This window comes from Motacilla alba, chromosome 5 (genome assembly GCF_015832195.1).
Source record: "Motacilla alba alba isolate MOTALB_02 chromosome 5, Motacilla_alba_V1.0_pri, whole genome shotgun sequence".
Classification (NCBI taxonomy): Eukaryota; Metazoa; Chordata; class Aves; order Passeriformes; family Motacillidae; genus Motacilla; species Motacilla alba.
In genome coordinates, this window is record NC_052020.1 from 57183451 (window position 1) to 57205681 (window position 22231).

At 49.3% G+C, this 22231-nt stretch overlaps 1 protein-coding gene across 2 annotated transcripts in view; it reads right to left on the minus strand.

Annotated features, from left to right (window-relative positions):
* Positions 1 to 22231, minus strand: part of DAAM1 (dishevelled associated activator of morphogenesis 1) — a 91219-nt gene that overhangs the window by 44345 nt on the left and 24643 nt on the right. For both annotated transcript variants that reach the window (XM_038137782.1, XM_038137783.1), the window contains exon 3: positions 8749 to 8972. In XM_038137782.1, coding sequence (XP_037993710.1) covers positions 8749 to 8931 — 183 coding nt within the window. In that variant the 5' untranslated portion in view covers positions 8932 to 8972. The remainder of the gene's footprint in view (positions 1 to 8748; positions 8973 to 22231) is intronic.

Sequence of the window (22231 nt, forward strand, 5' to 3'; positions counted from 1 at the left end):
GTTTCAATGCATTCCCTGTGAGCAGGGATGCCACCCACTAGATCAAGCTGCTCCAAGTCCCATCCAACCTTGCTTTAAAACTTTCAGGGATGGGGATAAGGCATCCACAACTTGTCTCTCTGGATTTACTTATACATACAGGTGTATATACGTGTGTGTGTGTGTATATATATATATATAGGTATAGATAGATAGATAGATAGATAGATATAGGTATAGATAGATAGATAGATAGATAGATAGATAGATAGATATAAGAAGTCACTGGATCAATAATGACCAACATAATAAACAGCAAGTGAATTTACTCCTGGTGGATGGATGCACAGAGTTTAGAAACTTCTGTAAGCGAGGCTGTAGCATGCAAAGATGAGATCTCTTGCATCATCAAATGAAGCATCAGAGAGATCCAAGACTGTTCAAAAAAATTTGGAAAAAATAGAAGGAAAAAACAAAGCATGAACTTTTTGGCAATGTTTGGTATTAAGGGGTCCAGCATGGGAATTAAGAAGTCCATAAATAGTGGCCTGTTGAAGTCTGCACCGCCTTCCTTTCTCAGGGGTCATATTGCTTTTTCACTCTCTTCCAGGCATTCTTCTCCAAGTTCATCAATTTGATTTATCCCAGAATGCTGTGGTGTCAGGGGAAATGGCAATCAGCATTTTCCCTCCATTCCTCATCTCTTGTTTTTCCGCTGCCCGCGCAGCCGGAGCAGCCGCTGCTGCTTCCAGGGCTGGCCCTGCTGCCTCCAGCAAACCCCTGCCCCAGAACACACCCTACTCAGCTCCTTATTTTCCTTTTAAGCTGTTTTCTTGGAAAGAAAAAAAGGCATATTAATCCTTATAACCAGTGGCTGTTACAAACAACCCCCTGCCTCCACACCCACCCTGTGCCGCAGGAGGAACTCCTCCAGCTGCAGCTTTATTTAGGCAACTACAATTCTCAGTGTATGCAGATTTGTCTCAGGGATTTTTTTTAAAGTCTTTTGTTTTTATTATCACTAATAAAAATGCCTCCTCCTCCTCAGCACACTTCTTTTCAGCTACAGTACCCTGAGAGCTTAAAAACAACTCCTCAGACAAGCCAACCCCTGCTAATATTATCACTGTGTATTTTTAATTTCTCCATGACAACTTGCAGCTGCAATTACAGCACATGAACAAAAATCAACTATTCATATTTTTAATGAATAAGCATAACAGATAAGAGATTATTATTCATTTTGCCTTTATGAATTTCCTGAATAAAGGAAATTGCTTACAGCCAAGCGAATGAGTAGCAGCAACAAGGAGTAACAGAAGCACTTGGAAGTATTTATGCCTAGTTAACCTCCTCCCACAATTTTTAGGAATTTTTCTTCCTAGTCTCAGAAAGACCCCAATCCACCCTGCTCAGTTATTGACCTGAACACATTGGACAGACACAAATGAAATATATATTCCTTCCTCCTCCTGCAGGAAAGATTATGGTCATCAATAGCTGATTTAGCCCTTCAATAAACTCCAGCTGCAGTTGATTAATGTTCCCATCAGTTCAGACACCTAACTGAAGCAGACAGCATGTAATGCTTTAATATTTTAATTCAATAATTATTTTAATAGGCTAAAGGTTTCAAAGCTGCTCATATTTCAACATTAGTGTATTTTAAGAGAGGTATCCACTTTGTTTCTCCTTTTTTGTTATCATATATATGTATCTATATAACCTCATATACACTTTTTTTAATGTTATTTATTGAGCTCAGCCTCCTGTGACCTTTTCACCGACCTCATCTGGAAAACCTTTCTCCCATTTTAATTAACCCAGGGTACTTTTCCAGCCTGACTTATTGATCTACACAGTTTCACCCTGCAGAGCACTCTCAGATCCAGACGCCCTGCAGGTGCATCACCAGCACGCTTTTTCCACACAATTGTACATACACCCTGAAAAAACAACAAAAATATGTCTCAGCCTATTATTTACTACTGCAACAGCTCAAATGGATTCAATCCAGTCAACCAGAGCTGGGGATGGCTGTCCTTTGGTGGGAGCACCTCCTATCATAATAAAGCATAGAGCTGGTGAATAAGGTTTCAGATGCGGACTCTTTACAGAACCCAAGCAGCAGCTCCCTTTTCAGTCAGATTTTACACTGCTGCTGCTGCTGGCATCCCAGGGAGCTGCTCAAGCTGGAAATCAAGCCAACAGGTCAAGAGTGGCCCCAGATGTCTCCTGCCTGACAGGGATGCTCAGGCAGGAACACTGTGGATGGTTGGTCTGGGGCTAAACCATGCCAAGGTTTCCCCTGACGATGCTCTGGGAAGGGTTTCAAAAGGGGCTGGATGGAACCACAGGCTACAAAGCCCCACACCAACTTGATCCTGAAAGTATCCCAAGAGACATCACAGTGGTTGTGGGAACTAGAGAATGCAGCCACGGGAAGCAGAAGCCAGCTGTAGCCTGATGTTGATGGAGCAACAGAGGATGGAAATGGATGGGACAAGTCCTCACCCCCCACAGGCCTGGCTTTAGTCACACCTGGAATCCTAACAGCTTTTTTAAGAACTTACTCAGGTGCAAAGCACAGTCACCCTGAGTGGAGGATACTTCTGACCAAGGCTGGATGAGACTTGGAGCAACCTGCTCTGGTGGAAGGTGTCCCTGTCCATGGCAGGGAGCTGGAATGAGATGATCCTTAAGGTTCCTTCCAACCCAAACCATTCTGAGATTTCTATGATTTCAGGGTCTGACACCCAGCAGATGTCACCTGCAAGCAGGCATGGACTGGCTTATAGATGTTGGGTGTGGGTGGGAAAGGGAAGCTGATCCCTGTAAATAATGGTATTGATTTGGACACTGGAGTTCATGGGAATTGGGATGGCTGGGCACTCAGGCAGGATCCTCCCTGCAGGGCTGCAAAAGCCTCAGCTGCCAAAAGCTGACCTTGGTGATGTTCCCACGCTGAGGAACACCCAGCCTCTGCCAAGAGCAGATACTACAGCAGCACGGACAGCTTCCACTTGTATCTGCAGATGGATACCAGGCAGGCACAGGCTATTCCCGGCAGGAATGCTTCCAGCTGAGCATGGTGATAGAGCACAACTCATCTGCTGTCCAATCCTGCTCATAACTCCAGCAACACCACCCAAGCACTGAGCAGTGAGGAAGAAGAGTGCTGCTGGAGCAGATTCCCCATCCAAAGAGGCTGGTACCTCCATGGTGACCTGTGCCAGAAATACCTGGAGCAAGTGCAAGCCAAAAACCCAAATGCCTCAATTAAGGTCACCCATGCGTTACCAAACGAGCTGCCAGGCATCTCCCAGGGATGTGGCCTCCTCTTTTACGAAGTGCAAAGTGGAAAGCATTTAGCAGGTAGACTGTATTATTTTTCCACTTCACTTGTACTTCTCCTGGAAACAAAAGGGTTCCTTATGCGCTCTCTGCCTTCAGCTGAGATTCACATCGTGCTGTAACATGGCTCCTTTGTGGAATCTGGGGTTGGGAACAGCACGTTTTTTGGGCAAGCCCCCACGCTGGTTGGTAGCAGTAAGAGACACTGCAATTACAGGGCTGTTTCTGCTGAAATACAGAGTTCCTTGGTGGATTGGTTCATTCAGGTCCAGGGCACCCACGTAGGCAGAAAACCCTTATTTTCTGACCGAGTAGGTGTGTGACTTCTCTATCAGATGCTTGCCTATCAAAAAGTACATTTAGAGATTAGCTGGGAGGGTGTTAACAACACGAGGTGATGAAAACAAGCGCCGTGAGCGCCGGGCTGGGATGGGAGCCTGGCAGGTCCAGACTGCTCACATCAGAAATACAAAAACTGGGCAGCCTGGTAAAGTGTCCATATGGCACACGGATCCCCACAGAGGGAATTTAAAAGCAGACGTTACCTATCATTTGCTTTGCCTTCTTAGAAGTGATTCATAAGGCAAGGGAGCTTGGTTTTGGGAGACAGCAGTGGGATGGGGTCAGCAGCTCCATGCTCAGCATCTGGCTCTGGATGGACTCTGCAGAAAGGGGTGGCTTGCCCAGGACACAAGGGTTACTGCAATTGTAATTTTTTCCAGACACCAACCACATGCTTTTCTTTGCAGATATAGGGGAAATGGCTTTGGTCACCATTCAGTGGCTCTCAAAATCCTCAAGTCCTTAATGCTGGAAGGACCAGGCAGCAAAATATGACAGCTGACCTGCAAGCATGAAATGCAAAGCTTGGCTTTGCAGCTGATCCCTCAGCTGCTACTTAAAAGCCGTGTTGTTTTGCAAAGCGCAAAACCTCATACTTTCTCCTTATTGGATTAGAAACTGGGGGGGAAAGCACATTGCTGAAGTTCCTGAGTACAATGGAGATTGCTAGCAATGAGTTCCCAAGGCTGAGCTGTTACTGGCACACAGCAGTGCTCACACTGACCACAGCACCATTTCTCCTCACGTCTGTATCCTCCCTGCTCAAGCAGCATATAAAACAGCCATCATCCCAGCACACCAAGAGGAAGGCAAGGCACAGCTCCAAGGGACAGTTATGCATGGAGGATCCTGCCCCAGCACTGCACATCTTGAGCCACAGACCTACCGACCACCACGAAGCATTTCAAAGGCAACAGATTTCATGTCTGTGACAGGGGATTCTATCTCCTCACTATCTCCTGATAGCATCCAGAGAGCAGCTCGGATGAAATCCATTAGCTGCCCCAAGTACAGCAAAAACAAACGCTGTGATAAATCTTTTAAGCTGCCAGAGACCTTTTTATTGTTCCTCAGGCTCACAAGTTTCCACTACTTCATAAAGCAGCAGGGAGGGGATACAGCCGCCTTCCATCTGAGGGGCAGGCATAAAGCCCAGGCAACATCAGTGGGCAAAGGCCTGCACCCATCCTGAGTCTGGGGGGTGGGGACACTGCACAGCCACTCACCTCCTGGTGTCACCTCCCCAAATCCCAAAAAACCTGTCAGCTGCTGGAGTCTGGGCAGAGGCACCCAGGCAAGGTTACCTGCTCTGGTTTCACAGGCTAAAAAGGGGCTGCTGCACATCACAGGCAGGATGCAGGGCAGGATGGAGGCTGCTCTAATTTCTTCTGCATCACTAACTCAGAAGTGAAAAGGCTGCAAAGCCCCATCGGGAGCAGTAAATGGAATTTCCTCAAAGCCTGGGCAAGACAAGCGTTGAGGAATGTCTGGGGCAGCATCTCCTCTGAACCCATCCCTCCACCAGCAGGGATGCAGGCTGGGAGCAAGCTGTGGGATCAGGGAGAGGCAGAATCTTGTGCCTCAGGGACAAGCAAAGCCACACCAGACTCAGCAGCTCCTGCGAACATCTAAGCTGTGTCAGTAGCCACCAAGAGCATCACTGTCATTCTGCAGGGATGGAGGTGCCACTGTGACCCACCCCACTGTGAGGAGAGCCAGAGAGGGGTCCTGGGTCATGCTGGGGCTCCTCCTATCCTCTCCAAACCGAGTCACCCCAGCCCCCTGCCCGGTGCACAGCACCACACACAGAGCATTTCATTACAAGCCTCAGAGTGACAAGGAGTGTTAAGCAGATATAAAGGACATCAGTCATTCACCCATCTGGTGGAAAGTCTAGTTGCTGGCGGAAAATAGAGAGGATTGTTATGGCAAGATCTACCATATGGCACCATTATGTGGAGCTTTGCAAGTGCTTTTTCTGAGTGTGCAAGCAAGATTTCAGCCTTTGAAGAAATGCTGTATTGTTAGCCTGGATACGCAGGAGCCTCTTGAAAGAAGCTGCGGCAGATGGCACAGCTTTGTTCTCTTGGTTCGCAGGCAGCTCGTGCAACCCCAGATTTCCTCCTCTCTGGGGCACAGTGATCAGTGATCCTCCTGATGTGTCCTATGGGAGGCTCCTGAAACTCCCTAAATCCAATGGATGCTGCCTGGCAGGTGCCACACCTCTGCAGGAGCCTCAGGAAGCAAACACTGCCTACCCGAGCCAGCAGGACACAGCAGTGCTGATGCACAGAAAGATGCACAAAATCATAAAGCATTGTCCCAGCCACAGGAGCTGCAAATCAGTAAATCTTGCTGAAATACTCTGCTTTTGTTTGTGCCTCTCTGCCAGCACCTGCTCCTCCCTGGGTGGCTGAGCCTGGCCGGAGCCCCGGCAGGACAGGGGACAAAGAAAAGCCTTTCAGACAGGGCCGGTGCCCGCTTGAGCGACATCCCAACAATGCTCCAACAAAACCCATTCACACCAGGCTGGGGAGAGGCAGAGAAAGGGAAAAGGTTCCTCTGGGAGGAAGCAGTGATCAGTCATTGACCACAACAACAACATCTGCATCTGCCCTGAGCCAGGGAAAAGCCCCTGCCTGCTGCATATGGCTGGCTGGCTGGGACAGGGAGCAGGGTCCCTGCGGTCTGGGATGAAGATCAGGCATTTTTTATTGCTGCAATTTGTGCCCAGGTTGAAAAAAAATCCCATTTCCCTTTTGCTTCTAATGCAAATAAGTGAAAAACACTTGCACAGACACAGAATAAATCCCTAACTATTTATCTGTTCTATTTACCTATCCCAATTAAAATCCAAAGTGTCCATCTAACACAAAACAGGCCAAAAAAACAGACACTGGGAGAGCAGCCCAAGCCTTTAGCTGACCTTGGAGTCACAGCTGCTCCACATCCCTCTGCAGCTCAGGCCCTCATCCTCTGCTGCTGGCATGGGACACTCACCAATTTCTCACACTGTGGATGTTTCCTGCCTCAGATCAACAAGGCACACTTAAAAACACACAAAGCTCAGGGAATATTTTGCAGGATGGCTCCAAAAAGAAAGGGACTTTGCCCTTCAGTGTAAGCAGCAGGCTGGGATCTGTGGAGCAGGGATCCCACTCTGTTGTTTGTGTCTGTGGGAGGATTGTCCCCAAAGACACCCCCCCATCCCAGGCCTGAAATCCTCCATCCCTCCACTCTGATTCCTGATGCAAACAAGTGGAGTAGAAAAGTCAGGATAAGGCTGCAAGGGAAGAGTTGGCAAAAGACCAACTTCAGCTGGCAAAGCCTCCAGATCCCCTCCAACCCCTTTAACTTCCCTCAACCCAATGGGCTGAGACAGACAAGGACTTTGGAGGGAGCCTCAGTCCCACAGAGCAGGCACAAGCCATCCCACCCAGGAGGGCCAAGCACGATGGCATGGGGCTCCTGCAGGCGTAAAGATCAGCCCAGCACCTCTGAGTGCTTTCTCTGTCTCTCTTCCAAACGTTACACAGTGGGTTTGTACAGGAACAGTGGGATACTTTCCAAACCATTTAACTAATGCTGAAATTTAACACCCGACACCAACAGGTAACAGAGAGCAAGAAGGAGCCCTTGTAAGGACCGAGGGGGGATTTGCAACTGCACTGCCCTGAATGGGGATCTGCCTTCTTGTGCCCACAGTGCAGAGCTTGGCCTTCCCCTCCCTCCCACCCAGTGCTGGCTTGGGTTGAGATGTGCCTGATGGGTTTTTTGGGGAGCCAGGGGGTTGCAGCTGCTTGCGCAGGAGCACGGTGGGCACCCGCTGTCCCCCTCCCTGCATGACTTCAGTCCCCAGGGAGCTCCTGCTGCCAGCATGCCCTGCAGCAGCAGCTGCCTCGGGGCCTTCTTCTCACCCTTGGCTGGGGAAAAATAACTAAAAATCTCCACAGCATGGAGAAGGGCTGGGGAGCAGAAGGGCCACACCAGGGTGTGCCCCAGGCTGGACTGGCTCCTGCCTTGCTGCACACACAGAGGTTCCCTGTGGCACTGCCACTGCACAAAGAACCTGGAGGAGTTTGGAAGAGATGTTTTGAAAATCCTGGGCTGAGATGAGGTGCACAGGCTTGGTGGAGCTCCAGCAAATGAGGCTCCAGAGATACCTCATTCAGCCCAACAAAGCTTTGGCTGGAGCACGGGAAAAGTGATCCATGGGAAAGAATTTCCCCAGGAAAATCTGATTTGGCCAAGTTATCAGTGGAGAATAAATTGGTACAGGACAGCCACTTCTCCTGAAGAAACCCAACCTGACCAGAAGAGTTCTGCTGCAGGGATACTTCATCCTCCCTGTGCTGTGTTGGTGTCCTGGTCTGCCCCACCCTTGGGGAAGGATGTCTTGGCAAAACCAGCTTTTACAATACAACCTTTCCTCTATCAAGCTTTCCTCTACCAAGAGGCCTGGTTCAACATGTCCATGCTGCCTGGTATCTAATGGGATGTGCTGTACCTTGAGGTGTGACCAGTGTCACAATTCCCAGCTCCCTCTATGCATCCAAGCACTGTAGGAAAAGCTCATTTCACTGCTGACTGAACTCAAAGTAGAACGCCAATAAAATACCGTACCAAAATGTTTTTGCTTAGAGGAAATTAAAGCTTTTTTTGGCTGTCAATTTTTTTCTTAATCCATGTTTTTCCAAGTTTTGGAACCAAGGGTTCCAAGAAACAATATCCTGACTTTCCAAATCTCAGTGCAGCCCACACCTGACAATTTCTGTGAAGCTGAGTGCCCAGCAAGTAAAGTCACTTTGCACCTACGGGGAACATGCTGCTTTACCAGCTTGGACCCAACCCCCTGCTATAAGAAATTAAGAGTTTCTAATGAGAGAGACCACCCCAAAATAGCAGGACCTCAGAGAGGAGCAGAGCCCAGGGTTCAGCAACAGCAGCCTTCCTTCACGCCAAAGTTTGCCGGACAGCTCAAAACCAAGACTAGGGAGAATACAAAGAGGAGGTTATGGGGAAAGAGGGAAAAATCCCAAAACTAACACTGAAATTAAGAAGCATCCTACTTACCACCAGCTCGGTGAACATGGCATCCAGCTCCTCCACGGGCGGCATGGGCAGCGAGGGCTCCATGGTCTGCAGGGCGAAGCTGCTGTCATTGCGCAGCCGGTACGTGATCTCGGGGTGGTCGCTGCTGCGGAAGCAGCAGAAGATGAAGGAGATCCCCCGGCCGCTCCTCTTCCTCGGGGCCATGGCCACAGTCCCGTGTGTCCCTCCCTCCTGGGCACTAGATCCTGCGGGGAAGAGAAGAGAGGAGGCTGGAGCAGCCGCCCCGCAGCGCTCCCGTCCCGCGGTGGGAGGAGGAACCGAGCCACCCACGCGCTCGGCACGGAGGGGAAGAGCAGAGACAGTTTCCATGCCAAATATTTCTGCTCAGATTTGACGTTTACAGTCCTGGCAACCTTGACGACCACGCAAATTAAAAAGATGCATTTGCTTTGCCTCGTGCCAGAGCTGGCAGCCGCAGGGGTCACGCCACTGTCCCCGTGGGATGAGGAGTCCTGGACCCCACCGCTGTTGCCAATCCCAGCAAATCTGCACCAATCTCCCCATGCCATGGCAGCCAGGCCAGCCCCCCTCATACCCACACCTCACATCCCTTCATGCCAGGGGTATGGAAAATTCAGGGAACTGCTGTCAGAACAGCTGGATGTGCTTGGGGCCACCAGGTCCCCACCATGGATGATTCAATCCTTGAAGACCTCACGTGGCTCAGCACGCCCCGAGCTACAGAAAAAATATCCTGCACGCTTCCCTCAACTCTTAAACGTGTCCCTAAACATCCACCAGCAACCCCCTGTACAGCAGCTCTTTTTCATGGAAAGTTTTGCTTGGCTTTAACTAGATAAACCTTACTCGAAGCTCCAGTAAATATTTACAAGAGGCGATTTCAGCTGATAAAAATCACACGGTGCCGGTAGCTCAGATTTTCCTAAGCTGTGCTGACGTCGGGCATCGCTCGCCCTGGCAGCTGCTTGGGCTTTGCTGATTTCTGAAACTCCGGTTGGGAGCAAAGCTCAGGGCAGGAACCATGTGCCCTGCCTGCCTAATGACAGCGAGGACCAGGCTAAAGCTGCCCCAAAATTGGGACTCTTAAGTCAGCAACACAAAAGGAGGGTCACCTATGAGGAATGAGGAGCGTGGAGAAACACTCTAATGAGAAAAATCAACCAGCAAAGTAGGGAATTTTTGAAAGTCTAAACATTTGTCTTACAAAGTTACACACCCACATATTTTATCTCTGCGAAACAAGACACTGAGATGTTAAGAGACTGGACAAACAGCCAAGGTTGAAATATGGATGACTCAGATTTATTAACAAAGCTATGAAGAGACTCGGGGAAAAAAAGGTCAGCATTTGGAAAGGAGTGTCTGATCTCCCTGGAGCCTGCCATTCCCTCCAACTATGGATTTATACAGCAGAATAAACAGCTGCTGTGCCCTGTGGAGAGCCAGGGCTGGGGTCAGACCCGAGGTCAGACCCTGCACCACCACAGCATGGCAAACACTGCCCTCTGAAAGCAAGGAGCTTGCAGAAAATTCAAGCTCTACCCACAGCTCTTTAACAGAGGATTTGACCCTTGCAATGAGCTCAATGGCACGTTTCTAGCACATGGTGTAATCATCTGCTGAACCACAAATGATGGGAAACAGCTATTGGACATTCACACAGGATAATCCTGGGCTGTGCAATTGCTCTGTGCCCAGCCTGGAGAGTCCCCCCCCTTCCCGAAGGGCCCCAAATCTCATTTCACATTTTTACATCTTGGATGTAGAAATATGCAGCCGCTGGAGGAATTTCAGCTGCCATGAAAGCTCTCTCATCACGGCTCCCCGGCAGCCAGCACCGCAGCAAATCCATTAGCTGCCTGCTGGCATCCCCTCGGTGTCTGCAGGGTTTGGGACCTGCTGCAGAGCTTCTCTCCTAAAGAAGGGAGAGAAACAAAAACCCAAAGGCACATGGATTTCTGTCCACCCCAATATGGGAGAAAACACTGCAGGTTTGGGTTTTAAAGAGCCACAAGGATCAGAGTGCAAAGGGAGATGCTGGCGGCTGCTCAGCACTTTGTGCCCAGCACAGGAGCTCTGTCCCAACTTACACTGGGTCCTCAAATGTGCAGAGTTTGGTCACTTGGTCATTCCAAGTCCATGGGTACAGCCACACCAGTCCCAAAGCAGCATCTGATCCTGATCCTGCTCCAGGAGCTGGTTTGGAGCAAACAGACCCAACTCTTCCACAGGGCATTTTCCATCCCCTTTTCAACACCATGTCAGCCTCGTCCTTGAAACCTGCTGCTACATACAAGCTCTGACTTGGGCTTACAAAAACGTGTGGAAAGCTTTTATCAGAACAACACCTGCTCTTCAGAGATACGCACTCCTGACAATGTTTTATGAGGAGTCTGAATGACAGACCAAAAGGCCGGGTTTTATTTTGGGGTTTAAAGCAGACAGCCGTGTAGCAACGAAGACAAGGTACTTTTGAGCTGCTTCCAGCTCTGGAGCTACTGAGGTTCCTCATTTTCATCTATAAACAATTTAAAAAACCAAACCACCCTATAATGTAGACTGAGTGGGCTGTAGGTTATTAGCAACCAAGGCTAAAAAAAGGTTAGGGAGAGAATATGTTAGCTACCAGGCAAATAGCATTAAACCTTCAGAAGGCTGATGAATATTCATTGACATGATGGATCAAAATCAAAACACAGCTCCCTGGCAGGTCGTTGGGAGCCGCAGACAGCGCAGCTCGCATCGTCAGAACAAAGTCCAGCTACACAGCCTCCTCCTCCCCTGCAAATCCTGCAGAAATTGGTTATTCAAGAAGAAAAAGCAGCAGCCCCCGGCAATCTGGAGGCTTGTGTTAAGGAGAACAGAAGGGACAAGTTCTATGCCGCATCATATGTTAAGTGTCCTGCTCCCACCTCCTGCTTGTACCTTTGACTGCTAATTAGATCAATAAATTTAAGTCAGATTGTGATCTGATGGTGCCTTCTGGCCTCTACTATTGAGCGGGCCAGAATAAATTAATCTTAATTGCCCCTGTATGAACAGAGCCAGGGATGATAGGTTGGGAAGGGTCACTGAGGGAAGTTGCAGCCAAGCCCAAATCTCAAGGCAGGACTGATGGGGCTGAATCATTCCCAAACAACTCTGTTTTCACAGAAACAAGGGTGAAAATGTGTTTGTGATGGGTTCAAACTGGAAACCCAGACTGAAGAGAAGGAGGAGAAGGAGCTTAGCTCATGTGTGTGACCAGGATGGACCAGGATGGATCAGGACGGACGCAGGCCGATTGGCTCAGTGATACAGAGAGATAGGACTTTAGTTCTCCCCAGCCCTAAAAAGAAAAGCATCAAGCCTGCATCGCCCTGAGCAGTGTTTAAATGAAATCAGTCATTAGGAGAAAATTGGACCCTGGTGTCGCTTCCGCCTTTGCTTTAAGGAAAGGAGAGCAGCAATTACCACTTGCATATTCAACAGCCTCCTCAGCAAGCTAAATTAAACTGCGTGGAGCAAGGAGCTGCCAAAGCCTGTCTGTGACCGATGCCCCAACCAGCTGGTTGGGAGCCAGCACCGGTATTGCAGCACTGCGGTCTGCAGCCTAAAAATACCCAGCGAGGGCACAAACACATGCAAAGGAGTGTGCATGCTCCCCTTCACACCCGCCTCCTCCCAACCCACCCAGGAGCCAGGAGCTAAATCCTCAAACATGAATATTAGCTTGTTGTTTTCCTGGCTCCCCTCCCAAAATGAGGGTGCAAGATGCTGAGTGAGCTCTGTCTCTGGATGTGGAGCTTTATTCCGGCGCCTTGGACAAGGAGGGGTGGTTTTGGTGTAACAGAGCTCAGTGACCGTCTCTGCCGTGTCCTCACCAATTTCAGCATCTTGGGCCATGCCAAGCTCTGCCTGCCTTTACTCTGCAAGAGCTTCAGCACAGCCTGGGATGCTCCCAAACAATGGAAATATTCCAGCTCTCATCCATCACTGCAAAGTGACCTCCTTGGCTGGTGATGGTTGGGAGGCACTTGGCTTCAGCAAGGACTTTAGGAAGACACCATCACTGTCACCAAGTGTTAGAGCCAGGTGTCCTGGACCTCTTTTCTCAGCTTTTGGAAAGCAGGAATCTGGCATACCACACAGTGCACCCTATAGTTGTCCTACCACACCACTGAGCAATGCTCATCCTCCCTCAGGGTTTCTCCCCACGAATTCAACACCCAGAGCAGGGCACAGTGCAAGACACTTTGCACTATTTCTCTAAATAAACAATTCCAGATGGTTTTTTCTCCTGCTTAAGTCACATCCAGACCTCCACAGCAATAAAAACTGGATGCTCCCGCAGCATTTTTCAGATCAGCTGTACATTTGCAGCATACCCTGAGAAGCATCAAAGCCCTTCTCAGGCACGTTTTGATTTTTCACCTTACAGACCCAAGACAGTCAGCACCTTCCTTGGCTCCACTCAGTAACCCAACCTCTTTTTGGGTTTGGTTTTGATTGTGAGCCTACCAAAGCGTGTTCATGGTGCCCTGCCCATCCAAAAGGCAGCTGCACATCCCTCTCAAGAGAGAGAAGTGCTTCTCCATTTCATATTTGCACCAAATGTGCAAATGAAAATGTGCAATGGTGCATGAAAACACTTTTTACTGAGGGGGGGGGTGTCTAAGTATTATTCAGTTTTTAAAATATAAGGTTTGACATTGAGCTCTTGCATGGATGAAATGCTCAGAAATAGGATTGCCTTGCCCTGAGCAGGAATCATCTTCCCTCCAACACAGAAGCTTAGAGGATCTGAGCCCATTACCAGCACCTCCACTGTGCTGAGCATGGTGCTGGTATCCCCAGCACAGCTGCTCCTGTTTAAAGCAACCAGAACGATTTTTTGGCCACAAACTCTCATGCTGATTTCCAAAACCTCCTTTCTCCAGTGCAAAGCTGTTTTCAGGCATAGGCTGTACAGGGGAGCAATGTTTGTGTTTGGTGGAAATCAGTGCATGTGGTCAGGAGAGAGCAAAAAGCCCAAAACATTCAGCTAAAAGGCTTTAAACTATTGATTGCCTTTTCTCCACCCATCTACTCTCAGACCAGCAGCCCAAAAGGGATGGGAAGAGGAGCCTTTCCATGATGCAGCTGCCAGGAGGAGCCTGACTCATCGCTAGTGCATCACAAGAGCTGTGATTCCCAGCACATGCAAAATCTCAAAGACTCAGGTTTCATGGATTTGTAAATACTTCTGAATTATCCCAATTTTCTTCCTTCATCCCAGAAATCCTACTATACTCTATGAACCCAACAAAATGAGTGTTTTGTGTCTCCATACCTTGCCTGGGCTACCTGGTACCTGAAGGCCACCAGCACACTGGCCCTGATGCCATGAGGAGATGGCTGCAGCCACAGGCTCTCTGCTCACTCCAGCAAAGCCCCATCTGCCAGCATCATCAAAAACCCAGCGCTTGCCTAGAATGTGTCACCTCCTCTTTCTATTTTTTCCTTTTATTGTGGCATTTGTCACATCCTGAAGCATGCATCTGGGCCTGCTGTCTCACAAGAAAACATTTCACTCCGCTCAAGGGCAGACGAGCTTCGGGGGCTTGATGGCCAGGGTGCAGCAAGAAAAATTAGACCAAGTGAGGGAAAGACATAGGTTCACAAATGTGTAAGACTCCACTTTAAGCTTAGACCTATCAAAAGTGCTGGGAGAGACTCTTTTGTTTGTGTCTGCATGGGGCTCCCACCTGGAGGTGTTGATGCTATTCAGGGAAAAGAGCAACAACCTCCACGGCGCTGTGAGAGTGCCATGGCCGGGCTTGCCTGTCCCCTCCCCAGCACACGAGTGAGGTCCCTGCCAAGGGAAGCACACACACTGCTGACTCTGTAATCCACTTTCCAGGGGGAAGAGCGTGGAGCACAGCAGGGTGAGGCGGGATCTGTCTCAACGCTGTCCAGCTGAAATCAATCCTCGGAGCAGCGCCGCTCGCTTTGGCAAGCCAGCCAAAATCTGGAGCAGGGGATGGCTGATGGTGAGCTGCAGGATGTTCATGCCAGGCCATGGAGACAAGCTTGGATCCAAGGAGAAGCTCAGGGCTTGCAGCATCCATCAGGAGCAGGTCCAGGGAACCCCACACAGCCCCTGTGGTGAGCGGCTCAGTGCACACATTAATCCGACCAGAAAAGATGCTGCTGCAGCAAAACTTTGGTTTTTGAGGATTAAAAACTAAACCTTGCTGGAAGTTTCCCAGCCATCTAGATGGTGAGCAGCCCAGTAACACTGGAGGTCACAAGTTCTTCACTAAAGGGTAAATTTCATCAGTGACAAGCTGAGATCCTCCAAACCACTACAGACCACTTCTTACAGGAGCTCCAGCAGATCAGCTCAGGCAAATACCATTTATTTCAGGAACAAGGACAACAACATGGAGCCACAGACAAGACCCAGTTTGCAAACCTATATAAATAGATATATTTCTTGCTATTCACTAGGGTGAATGAATGACCCAATTTTACAGACACACACATCCCGTTTTCCCAGAAACCAGGCAGATTCGTGGTCCTCTTTTCTCAGAATCAAACCAAAAAAGTGGGGAGGGCTGGCACTGGTGGGAGGAAGAAACAGTTTTCAAGTCACATATCAGTCCCTTAAATGCACTCCATGATTTTGCACCCTGAAACCCAGGCACAACACTTCTCCAAGCCCCAGAGACTTTCCAGGAAGGCAGAGGGAGGCAGAGCTGGCTCTCCAGGAAGGATGCTGGGGCATTCCCCTGACCTCCCTGTGTCCCAGCCCACTTCTAAAGGGCAACACAGAATAAAATAAAAAAAAAAAAACAGCAGAAAGGAAAGGCAGCACAAGGGGCTGCAGGTCCCTGTGCTCCCCTCACCCCACTCTTGTTTTGGGGCAGCAGCTGTCAGTGCTGCATTGTGGTGGGGCTCAAAGGGGCGACACAGCCCTTTCAGAGCTGAGGTTACTGCAGGGAGGGATTAGCACCCAGCCGAGGCTCTCCTGAAAGCCTGAAGCCTCCCAGAATTTCTCCTGTGCCATCTGAACCCGGTCTCTCAGGCAGCCTCTGGGAGTGCCCGGGCTGGGAGATGCCAAGCCTTGTCCAGGCAGCCCTCAAGGACAAAACCAGGTACAAGAGAGATGCAGGATCCCCTGCGCAGCTCAGGGGGCTCCTACAGCCTCACTGAGCATCCCAGGGGGAGCATCCTCTTCCATCCTGGCTCCATCCCGATCACCCAGCACAAGCACAAGCACCAATCCAGCCCCAGTCCCTTTCCACTGCTGGTTTTGGCCCCAGCTGGGAGAAAACTGCTCATTCAAAGCACAGCACACCTCCAGAAGCTGCTAATACCAGCTGTAAAGCCCAGCCCAGATATCACAAGTTCTGACTACTCCCTTTGACGATGCAAATGCTGTTAATACAAACTCAGCAGCCTGGCAAGAGAGAGAGGAGCTGCATTTCCCACTGGAGGAGGATATTTGTTTGCCAATTAGCCTTTTCCTGGAGAACAACAGTTCAATCAACAACCTTCCTTTATTTTAATTCTTCCCTTTTTTTCATCCCTGCTCCTCCAATGAATATTTGGGCTGTGACTGTGATTTTATTGTATGCAAACCCTCACTGCTGAGCTTTCCATTTCACTGCTCCCCATTTCAGCAGTAATCCCCGGGGTGAGACTGGCTGAAAGCAGGCAGGTTTTTCCCTCTTTTAAAGCCTCTTAATTTGGCTCCACAAAGTGGAGCTTCCAAGTTTCTCAGCAGCAGATGTTTCCAGTCCATCACCACAGCAACATCTGCCATGGGGCCACCACCAGGACAGGGCAGCAAGGAGCTACTGGCTCAGTCCCAGAGGGCTTTTGTTGGGGGGTGTTTGGAGTTTTTTAGCACTATCTGTGCTCAAGGTGAGGCTACTGGAACCACAGGTGTTCAGGCATTTTGTGGTGTGGAGCAAGCTGGTTTCTTGCTCTCTCGAAATGGAAACCGGAGGAAGGCTGCTGTAAATAGGAGTCCTTCCCAGCAGGGACCCTGATGGCTAAATATCATTAAACTTCAAGATACCATTAAACCCATAGTACTGAAGGTGCCCAGAGCAAACAAAACACACTTGTCAGATCTCTCAGCTGGCCTACCCATCTGCAATGCTGATTTTCTTTTAAAGGTTTTAAAATTCTGATGCTAATCCAGAGTGATTTTCCCCCCTGAAGTACAAACCTGGGGTTGAGAATTCCTTGATAACTATGTCTAATGGCAGAAAAGGCCCCCTGGCCACTTTTCCTTCCAGTGTGACACTAATACCTCCCTGTGCTCCAGGAGATGAAGACCAAAAAACAAAGCATGTGAGCTCAGATCAGGCACAACGTGATCCCAACAGCTCCCACCCAGCCTGGGAAAAAGCAGCAACTTTTGTCACATTTCACTGAAATACTGTTTGCATTTAAACAAAATAAAATAAATAAATAAATAAATAAGCAAACAGGCTAGTGAGATTGACTGGAAGGGTTGGTCACACTTATTTTATGTGGATACAACACAATGTAGCTTATGGCAAAAGCCCTGCTTTGACCAGGATGGATCTGCACCGTCCCCAGCCACAGGGCAGCAGGACTCCACTTTCCAGGCCAGCTGCTCAAATCCACCACCTGCAATTCAGAGGACCTGTCTTAATGGGGACACGTGGTTTTAATTGCCTAATTATCCAGCTTCTGACAGAGGGGAGGGATCCTTCCACACATGGCTGCTGGGGATGGAGCAAAGGAAGGCTCCTCTTCTCCTGCTGGAGCATCCAGAGGGGAATGTCAGTCCAGTGGAGGTCCCAAGGGGATGCATTTAAAAATCAATAGAGGCTATTTTAATGCTTAATCCAGGAAAGTATCAGCATCAGCAGTGTCAATACAAACTGAATTTAAACACACTGAGTACACGCACAGGATTGTTAGTTTTTCCTCTGTGCATCGATTTAACCAAATCTGGTTTTCCCCAGAGTCTGGAGTCCAAACAAGGCATCCACAGCATCTCTAGTGCTTGAGGCATCCTGCCTGCCTTCATCTCTCTATACTGCTCAAAAAATGAGCCTCCCACCCCTCCTGAGCAAACGTTTCAGTGAAGAAACCCCCTGGAGGAGCAATATCACAGCAACAGTGGTCACATCCCTTCCAGGGCTACACATGGGAGCTGATTTCTCTTCTTTACAGGTTTTCACACTGCACCCAGCACAAATTGCAACACAAGCTTCCCACCTCTTTAGATATTTATACAATCATCTCCCTTTCCATTAAAAAAAAAAAAAAAAGCCTAGCAATTGCAAATACCCACTTTGAAAAAGTGACCCAAGGGGCTCCTGAGAGGCTCAGATACCCTGAGAGAACATAACTGTGTTTGATTTTTTAAATTTAACCGCACCTGCAGCAGGAGGAAAGACTGGGTGTTGATATATCTGAGACTCACCACACTTCAGATGTGCTCATGAGCACAGATCCACCTTCCCCAAGGCCACTGCAGGCATGGTGGGGGCTCAGTGGGACACAGTGGGGGCTCAGAGGGACACCTTGTCACCCACTCCTGCTGGGGAGCAGCACCAAACTCTGACACCCACCTACTGCTCCCTCCAGAGATGCTCCCACACCTCCACTTCACCCCTCTCCCCTTCCCCAAACCAGTCCTGCCCCTTCCCAAGCTGGCTGTGGCTGGAATGCTTCATTTTCTTTGGGTTTGTGCTGGAAACTGCGTTGCTAATTCAGAGATGTTTGAGTTACTGCTCTGCAAAGCTGTCACAGAGTCAAGGTCTCTTCTGCTCCTCACCCCAGGCCACCAGAGAGGAAGCTGGGGAGGGGACACAGCCAGGACAGGTGACCCCAGGTGACCAAAGGGTATTCCAGAGCAGCTGGAGTCATGCTCAGCATATAAATCTTGGAGTGATGGCATTTTTACTTCTCCCCATCAACACCAGTCTGGTTCACCCACAATCCAAACCCATGAAGAACCTCACACTTTAAAGAGGTGAGTCCTGGGCATGGTGGGGCTCGCAGAGCTCTTCACACCTGGGGAAAGCTTCAGGTGCTCTGGAGACCAGTGACTTGTGGCAGTCCTTCAAAGCTGCCCTCCTTCCATGGTTTCAGGACAATGCATTTGACTGACACCAGGTGTGCCCAGCTGTGCAGTGAGAGAATACATCCCAAACACCCCGAAACGCTCTCCCATTCCTTCAGCAGCTCTGGAAACACCCCTATCAGCAAAAGTGGCAATGGAGCTGGCTGAGAGAGGCCACTCAGGGGGGCAGCTCTGCCTTCTCCAGAATGCCAGGTCTTCCAACACTGCCCAGACAACACCATGGATAACAAAGTGGGGCCCAGCAAGTCTAACCAGGAATGAAACCCATGACTCCATCTCAAACCCTCTCCTAGAACAGACTCTGCAGGTGCGCTGCCCAGACACTGCCCTAAACTTTGAAAAACATTTCCCCCTCCCTTGTCTGACCTCTGCATCCCCTTGCACCAAACTAACACTGCAGTCTGGATGGCCTGAACACATGGTAATGATATAATGCAAAGAGACACTGACCCTCAGATCATCCACAGTCTTCTGACTGGCCACAAGGGGAAGGAAATTATGGCTTTTGGATAAAAAATGGCTTTTGGATAACAAATCTTTGCAGCATTTTCCAGCACAAGACCTGTAACGTTGAAGTGAAAGCTTGAAGAAGCTGCAAATTGGATTTAGGTACCTGAAAATTCCAGATTCACTCCACCATTGCCAGAAGAGAGAAAGCACCCTGAAATAATTGCCTCTCCAGGCAAAAACTTTCCAAATGCCCTTAATGCAGATCTGTAGAGCTGGCAAGAGCTCCCCATCCCCATGGACTGCAACATGAGCTGTGAGAGCAGGCAGAGAGGAGAAACAGCATCTTCAGGCAATCACAGGCATTTTTTCCCAGCTGAGTGCCTAGTGAGAAGAGCAACCCATGCATCAGCAGGAGCACTTGACACATGCCAGCACTTTCTAAATTCACTTTCAGGAGATTTACCAACACGTCCTATGGAAAAGGAGAGAAGGAATGTGTGCTATGCAAATCCAGCCTCAGACTGCTCCCTGCCTAATCTAGCTTTAGATTCAAATGCTTATTACCATGGCTTCTAATCGGGTCATGTGTAATAGACAGGTTTCCTTTGGGCTCCCAGGACTTCAGCTGTGTTCTTACTAAGGCACTGAATGGAGAAAGAAAAAAGGAAACAAAGAGAGGGGGGAAAAAAAACCCAACACTGCAAAGAATTCCGGTTTTGGTGGAAGCCAGGCCTGGAAAGAAGCATTGACACCTACCAGTAAAAGGCAGGCTGATATGCAAACATTTGGCAGCTCACCAAGAACACACTGAATGTCAAATCCTGTTTGCACCCCATCACAGCCCTGCAGGGAAGTGGTGGTGGCTTTTCTTTCAGGGTCTCTCCCTTCCCCCTGAGACAAGGTGATGAAATGATCTCACGCCCACGTAGGACCCACATAGCAGCAGCACCAAGCCCAGCTGGTCACACCATGACCCCCAGACCACCTTACAGATGCTCTGAGCGCCCACACCAGCACCTCCAGAGCCTGGGTGACATGTGCCAAGCAGGAGCTGCTGCTGGTTTAGGGAGGAAGGGGGTACATCACTGCATCAGGGTCTGCAGCAGGACACAAGGACCCTGGGAATGTCATCCCAGAGGGAACCACCTCCCCGTTTGCTGGCACACAGCTCTGGCCACAGCAACTTCTGGCCTAACCAGCACCAGGCAAAATGCTTCGTTTAACTTCTGGGTTTGTGAAATTTGTTCTGCTCAAACCAGTCCTGGTACCTCCAGGACACAACCCACGACCTCTTACCTCCACCATGCAGCTGCAGCTCAGCCACTGGGCACCTGAAACAGCCCAGAGGCAGGGACACAGCACCCCCCACCCAGGCTTCTCCTCTCCATCTGCTGCTCCCCTGCCAGGCTGTGCTCTCCTGAGATACAGCATGGTGAGGTTTCCAAGAGCATGGTCCAGCTCCCACCTTGAGGATGCTGAACCCAGCAGCATGGCCTCCCCTGCCTCCACAGGGCCAAACTGCACGTGGACTGGCAACCAGCTCCAGCAAAAAATCAAAACATCCAAATGCTGCTACCAGTTTCTGAAGACCCTACAAGACAGTGCTGACCCTGTTATGCTACCAAAACTACATTTGGTGGGGTGAGCAGCGCTAGGAATACCAACATGAATGGAAATATTTCCTTCTGTGAATCTCAGCAACACAAGCCACTTTTAGAGTGAGGCTGCAGCATGAACTTACATTTATTAGACATCAGAGAATTCACTGAGGTGAACATCCCCCCTGGCAACACCTACATGTCTGCACAGAGACCTGCAGCGTGGGCTCTCTGCTGTCTCATAACATGGCAAATCCAACTAAAGCACTCTTTATGGCTTGGATGTTCATAACATTTATGTGTATTCCCTGGTGTCTAGTACAGGCTGAGGTTTCATTGCATCCCTTAATAAAAAACCTCCTTCTAACAAAAAACCTCCTTCTAATAAAAAACCCTTCTAACTTGGTGGCTGTTTTGACCAAAATTGCAGCAGCCCCACAAATTTGAGATGAAAAACCAAACTGAAAGAAAGGACAAAACCAGGCAATGGACTTAATGAATTGTCAGTGATGGAAGGAGGAGCAGATGGACAGACCGACTTTAAAAGCTTCCTTTCATTAGGAAATTTAACTAAAATCATGGGTTAACTTTCAACAATGCATGTTATTTCTGAGGAGAGTGAGGCAGCTGATATTCTGCCACTCAGGCACATGTTTCACTGTGCTTCACCATTTACTGAATTAATAATCAAATGCTTTGAAAAGAGAAGGAAAAAAAAAAAACAAAAACAAAAAACAAACAAAACCCAGAGAACCTGGAGGCTGCAGCTCTCAGTGTTCTCATCAGCCTGCCCAAAGACCAAGCCAGATTTACCAGTGCCTGCACTGCTGCCTGGCTGGGGAGGTGCCTGGCCAGGCTCTCCCTCCAGCACCTCCCCAGCTCACAGCTGCACCTGGAACTGGTCTGGGGGACTTTTTTCCTTGCTCCTGTAGCCAAAACAACCAGCAGGGATGGTTAAACCAGGTGGAAAGACCCCTGTTTCCATGCAGCCTGGCCTGGAGCACAGAAGGAGGAAACTTTGTGAGACTCCCTGCCCAAGGACACAGATGGAGGATCTTATGGAAGAGTCCTTCCCAGCACCAAAGGAGCCATGCAAACAGTATTTACCAGGTCACAGGTACCAAATACCCCAGCAAAGTCATGCTCACTTGGGAACCAGGAAAGAAAAACTCACGTTCCTGTATTTACAGCCCTGCCACTTCTACAGCGGTGTCCAGGACAGGGTCATTCCCAGGGTGACTGTGAGGAAGTCCTAGTGAAGAGATCCATGGCACAGAGACTCATGGATAGCTCACACACAAGTGAAAAAATATTTCCAAGCCTCAGAAGCTGCATTGCT